Below are 6,676 nucleotides of genomic sequence, written 5' to 3'. Positions count from 1 at the left end.
CAGACCACTGAAGCACTGATCCCATCTGGGTACTTGAAGAGTATTTGACCATTGCCCCAAATAGCTAAATATCTCCATTTATTACTTTTAAACAGAAGTAATGCTATAGAGAAAATTCAGATCATATAGAAAAATAGGAGGTCAAAAAATTCAACTGAGTGTGGTGGCACATGCCTGTAATCCCAGCAACTCTGGGAGGCTGAGGCACAAGGATTGCAAGTGTGAAACCATTCTGGGCAATTTAAAAGTCAGCAAGATTCTGTCTCAAAAAAAAAAAGTAATTTGTCCTCATGGTGTCCTACACCTATTGATTTATACTCTAGAAGTAATAACTGTCTACACCATAGGTGTCCAGACTTTTGACGTGCCTGGCCTGCAATGCAATAACTGAAGAGGAATTCTCAGGCCTCATATAAAATGTATAATATACTTTTGTTTTTATTGTTTTTATTTTTGTTTTGAGACAGGGTCTTGCTATGCAGTTCAGGCTGCCCTTGAACTCACTATGCAATCCAGGCTGGCCTCAACCTCCTGCCTCAGTCTTCTGGGTGCTGGGATTACAGGCCTGCGCCATCACACCTAGTGTAAAATGTGTAATATAGTTAATGTATGTAAGTAACGAAAACTTATTTTTTATATTTTATTTTATTATATTACTTTATGAAATAACAAGCCCATGTTAATAATTAAATAAGAAAACTTATTTGTCTGCTTAGTAACAACGCCTGTCTTCAGAGGCACACATGTAGGTAGGTTGAAATAATGTTGGTAATTGCTGCCTTTTACTCACCAAGTATAAGACCGAGGGCCTTACCAAACACTCCCAGGAGCTGACTGTAGCGAAGAACACCCGGGAAGGAACACACCCGACAAGTTGGAAAAGTAAAACAGACCTTTATTAGTCTGGCCAGATGGCACTCTCCAAGCAACAGGCTTAGAGAGGGCCCCGAGTTCAGGGGGTTGGAAGGTTTTATAGGGGCTGCAGGGGTGCTTAGCAAGCAGAACTGTAGAAGTGGAATTTTTGTGGTTAGGGGACGGTTGCGTGGCGGCGGGGGGGGGGGGGGTGTAGATGTTCTTAGCAAACAGGATGTTCTTTACACAGAAACAATGGTACATTCCTGGTGTCTTAACAGATAAACAAGTACATTCCGGGAACTCTGGGTCCTGTAGTGAACCCGAAACCCACAGGGACAAGATAGAGGGCCTGTAACAAGATGGCGTTACTTGTGCTAAGTTTCATCTGGGTCTTACATTCCCCACTGATTTTATGCAAGCAAGTAATCTTATGCACGGCTTTCTTCATCAAGAGGTACTGGACAGTACCTAGCCTGTTGGTTTAGAACCATTAGGCAAACAGATCCTACCTGGGCCCTTACATAGGCCATAAGTTTATTAATAATGTATGGGCCGAGAGTCAAAGCTAGTAACAGGATTAACAGGGGTCTGGCAAGGGCAGAAACAAGGGTAGTCAACCAGGGAGACCAGTTAAACAAAGACTGATACCACCCAGAATTTTTTTTTAATCTGTCATTTTTTTTTGTAAATGTTTGTTTGCTGTAGCCAGGGTGTCTTGAATAACTCCTGATTTATTGGCATAGTAACAGCACTGTTCTCCTAAGGCTGCACACAGCCCGCCTTTTTTTATGAACAGGAGATCAAGACCTCGGCGGTTCTGGAGGACCATTTTCGGCAAGGAGTCCACTTGTTTTTTTAGATGGGATACTGATTTAGTGATCAGGCCCAAGTCTATCTTTACCTGTTGAGTTAGGGCCTTAAAGTTGGCATCTTGTACTGCCAATGTTGTTATTCTTAGGGCTGTGGATCCTGTAATCCCTCCTATAGCCAGTACTGGGATGAGGGCAGGATGACGCTTTATTTTTACAGGGGGGACTTTCCTGGTCCAATATTTTCATCCCTGTTTTTTACCATATATAAATACCTGGGGCAAGATATGGACCAGCGCACAAACCTCGGGCTCCCTTTGTAGGACAGCAACAGAGAGGCAAGAGGTTATGCCTCCTGTGCATGCCCACCATGAGTTGTTTTCTGCCCTTAGGTACTTACCAGGTTCTGTAGAAGCTGTTTGGTAAAATCAAGCACTGTCCAAGTAAGATGAGGTGACCTTAGGGTTTTTAACGCACGACCCTCTTTCATGTATATCCCCTATTGACAACCTTGTCTGTTTTTTGGGGGTTTTTTAATATGACAAGAATTTTATTTTTGCAATTTTTATTAATATATGATCATCCTCAGGGTTTAAAAGGTCTTGGCCTTTTAAACAAATTTCTAAGGCAATTTTACAATTCATTTGAAAGGTGATAGATAACCACACACTCCTACAACCTCAGCCACTTTACAAAACAAAGGGAAAATTGCTTCAAAACTCCTAAGAAATGTTACTATAATTTAGAGCAGCTCTATATTTACTCTTCTATCAATCAGTGTCTTAGATTGCCATGTACATTTTGATTGTGACATGCAAACATGGATTCTGCTTTGGAAAATGGTTAAATTGCATGCAGATTTCTGTGAAGATTCATAATCCCAAAAACAAAGGAGGGGGAATGAACATTATAGGACTGACTCTGCCAACACATACTTAGAAGAAACACTTTCACAGCTGTACAGACGGGGAGAAAAGAAGTCATGGGATCAAGGCACTAAATCATCAGGCTGCCAACAGTATCCAAATAGTTACCAGCTTCCGTGTATGATGTGTTTTCAAAGTGGAAAAGAAGTTACTAGAGACTGATTCAGACCATCAGTTACCATTACTTTATACGGTGTCAGTGTAATTCAATTTAATCTCCTTTAACCATTAAAAAGTTTAAGACTACATTCCAAGGTAATAGTTCATTTTAAATCTACTTTAATAAATTATGCATGTATGAATTTGTATATGTATGTTCTCTATGTATCATTTTAAAGTATGTAAGGTATCTTTGATAATTAAACAGACAAGCCATGTTGATATTAATAAGTTTAGACAAACTGTCACTGACTTTAATACACTATTGACTAAGAAAAGGTAGTTCAAGGCTTTAGCTTTGAGCTTGATAAAAATGTCGGTATGTTTGAGAAATCTGTCCTTATTATACTATAAAAGTAACTATACTACTTTAATACTTTCAAAAGAATAAAAAGTCAATTATTTTTCCTTTATAAGTGAAGTTAGAATACCTCATTTGATATTTTGACAATCATGATTTTGGTTTGCCTATATATTCTGGGGTGAAGGATAAGACAAGTTGGCCAAAATGAAAGGAGATTTTTACCAGACTACCTTGTGGTATTCTTCAGTAAATTCATAAGGAAACATTTTCCAGCACAGCAGTGTACCCAGTGCTTTGAAGTAAAATCAGTGTCCTAAAGCCTTGTCTCACTTTGGTAAAAGCAGAACAGAAATGAATCTCCAACTTCAGCATGATGTATTTGCTAGAATGGAGCTTGGATGAAAGTGTTAAAATCATTAACTAGAGAAGAAAATGTCTCCATTAGTTCGATCTATTAACCAATAGTTTCACAGGAAAATAAAAATCTGCTTAGAAAAAAAGGAATGTACATTTTAATTATATGCAATCTGTCATTCTGTGAGAATGGCTAGAATTCAAAAATCTTTGCGATAATATTATATCTGGTGAAATCAAATTCAAATATAATACCTGGGATTCCTCCTTTTCCAAAGAAATTAAACTAATTATATAATTTGTTAATACTCTGCAAATTCCAATTCACAAGTACTGGATACAAAATAGGATAAATAATAAATGGAGTATATCAATGAAAAGCTATTTGGGATTCTTCCTTCTCCAAAGAAGAAATTAAACTAATTATATAATTTGCTAATACTCTGCAAATTCTAATTCACACGTACTGTATACAAAATAGGATAAATAATATATGGGATCTATCAATGAAAAGCTACAATCAATAATTCCAATTTTTGCTACCTTGGCAAGGTACTATACATATACTACATCAATATAATAGAAATGGCACAGTCTCTGAGGACATGTTCCACATTTTATTTACATTTTAAGACTAATCTCAAAATCACATATCCATACACCTATTTCCTTTTGTTGACTTCACCTAAACTTAAATGCATGGTTTAACAAAGACTGTAAACAAATATTTACCATGTCTGTTACATATAACATACAGGAACAGCTTTTGACAGAAATTCATCAACCCCCCCCAACATTTTTTTATTGTAAATACAGGTATCAAAACAATCCTGAACATATTTTGATACTACTAGTAGCACCCACACTGCTTCAAAAATTAACACAATTTGTGACAATATTCATTGTACCTGCTACTTTGAACAATTTCAAACTGTAGCTCTTTCACTAAGCAAGATGGACAAGCATGCCATTTGTTATTCCTTCTTGAGATTTTACTTTTCAGAAACACGCATTTCCACTGACATCTGACAATTCTTGCCATGCTTTCATCTTGTAAACCTGAATTCTATTTGCAGTACTCCAGGTTCATGTTTAAATGACAGTGCCTTAATAAGAGAAAGAAAAATTGTGCCACATTTTTCCTCCTGTTACCTGAAAACATAATGGGTGTACATATATTAAATATATTCTTACAAATGTCCAGGTCATGTTTACCAGCTGGAATTCTTTTACTTAATGTGTGGGTATTTCGCATTGTGATATTTAATCAAGAGATTAATATAAGTAGAAGGTTGTTAATTTAAGATAAGTTTGGGATCCACTAAAACTAATTGTTGTATGTTTGTCCTTCTGGTGGTTGTGGAAGCTTCATATTTTCTTTGGACATCATTAGACGTCTTAGCTCTTGAAGTATAACTTTAATGCTATATGAATTCTGCCATTTTGCTGACACTGGTATGCCGCGTGCATCCACAATTCCACTGAATTATTTATTCCATTCATATTAATTTTTGTTACAAATCTAACTGACGGAGGAGCTTCTGGGTATTTAGGTCCACATTCTACTTTCAGGCTATATATTCTGTTTTCATAATTTGTCCTTGGTGGCCCAATAATCATGCCTGTCCACCTTGTAAGTGTCATATCTTCATCATCTTCAAGGCCCCAGCTAACCGTACCATCGCCTACTCCTTTTTGTCCTTCTTCAAGTTCTTCCAACAAGCGAAAATTACGAGGAACTTTAACTCCTGTGGAGACCGCCATCTTCTCCTACAGCCCGACGCAGCCGCCTGAACGCACGGGAAGTCAACGTCCCTCGTCTGTTTTTAATCACGCGCATCTTGGCTGGTTCCAGTGTAAGTTTTATTGATTGTTATTCCTATATGATATGGGGGCTTTGGGTTTAGACACATCCAACATTCATTAGTAATGTTCTTGTTCGATCTATTTAACACCATAAACACAGCCTCCGGCATTTTTAAGTATGGCTGGATTGGCGACTCTGGGGCAGTTACGGGCACCTTGTTGGGTAGGGCGTTACCCGGGCAGCCGGCGGGGTGAGTGTGTGTTTTCTTTTTCGGCGGCGAGGAAGTGGAATTTCCTCAGCGCCTGTGGGGTTGGCCACTGTCTTTTGGGGGCTCACTATCTTATAAAGGTTTTCCACTGGTTTGGGCGGTGTCACTACTGGACTTCGCTGAATGATGATGTCTGTCACTGGGTCCTGTCCATTTGTATTCAGTGTCACCGTCCAAGATTTACCTTCCTCCCATTTTTTGTATGGCTTTTGTCATTGTTTTAGCGTTAACCGAATGGGGTTACAATGTCCCAGGGAGCATGAGCTACTAGCTGTTTGCCGCTCCAAGGCTAAATACTGGTCATTATTTTTTCATGGGGCTATGGACTCGCAGCCCCGATAGTAACAGTGGTATCCTGGCCCCCATTACATTTTGGGTCTTTACCTCTAGGACATGTATAAATATCTATGGTCTGGAGACCCCTTTCTCTGTTAAGTGTAGACCATCCCCATTTTCCCCTAGGCGTTGAAGGGGCATCTGAACATGGTCCTGCAATGTCAGACACTCCCACGGTCTCAGTAACCAGTCCTATATCACACAAGTCAACCTGAAAGACGGGCTGTCTGTCTGTTGTGACAATGGCAACCAGGGCTCCGGTAAGTGAATTTTTGAGAGACGATGTCCAATTTGGGGGGGCTTGGCTGGTAGGCGCCAGCCATTGAACATCTTGTACCTGAGCCGACAGGACCAAGGTTCCTATAAATCCCCACATTGCCCATCTCAGTCCTTGATTAATCTTATCTTGAGGGGGTCCTCTTTGTTCCGGTCGATCCGCCATGTCGACGTCGCTTCCTCAGGGGGTGCCCCCTTCACATGGCTGCGGTGGATCCAGACAGAGTGCCCAGGTACCTTCACCACCGAGGGAGTCACCAGGACAAGGAGAAACGGTCCCTTCCAATGGGGTTCCAGGGTCTTGGAGTCAAACCTGCGAATAAAAACCAAATCTCCCAGCTTATAAGGCAAGGGTTGTAGAGGTTTCTTGTTGGGGTCAGGCATGGTCTTTCTCAATGTATCGTGTAATTCTGACTGAAGCTGATGGACGGCCTTTAAAGACTTAAGGAGCTGGAGGTGAGAAAGCTTTTCTCCCAACTCCAAATCAACCAGGGGGACGATTGGGGGAGATCGCCCATAAATGATCTGGAAGGGTGACAGATTGAGGGGCGGCTTAGGAGTGCACCTAGTGTGGAGAAGAGC

At 40.0% G+C, this 6,676-nt stretch overlaps 1 protein-coding gene and 1 pseudogene across 3 annotated transcripts in view; one reads left to right on the top strand and one right to left on the bottom strand.

Moving 5' to 3' along the window:
- Positions 1-4,734: 4,734 nt before the first annotated feature.
- LOC147821532 (ubiquitin-conjugating enzyme E2 variant 2 pseudogene) lies at positions 4,735-5,171 on the bottom strand (annotated as a pseudogene).
- Positions 5,091-6,676, top strand: part of Cela1 (chymotrypsin like elastase 1) — a 28,537-nt gene continuing 26,951 nt past the window's right edge. For 2 of the 3 annotated variants that reach the window (XM_087200154.1, XM_087200153.1), the window contains exon 1: positions 5,945-6,078. Coding sequence is in view for 1 of the 3 variants with exons in the window: in XM_013078979.3 (XP_012934433.2) it covers positions 6,061-6,078 (18 nt within the window). In the remaining 2 variants the exon portion in view is untranslated. Of the gene's footprint in view, positions 5,264-5,944; positions 6,079-6,676 lie in introns of those variants that run through there. The other variant, XM_013078979.3, reaches the window with a different exon arrangement.

The sequence above is a fragment of the Heterocephalus glaber genome, unplaced genomic scaffold, assembly GCF_053883595.1.
Source record: "Heterocephalus glaber isolate CG9 unplaced genomic scaffold, H.glaber_assembly_v1.0 deba00001733, whole genome shotgun sequence".
NCBI lineage: Eukaryota > Metazoa > Chordata > Mammalia > Rodentia > Bathyergidae > Heterocephalus > Heterocephalus glaber.
This window is presented reverse-complemented; position numbering and strand designations above follow the sequence as displayed.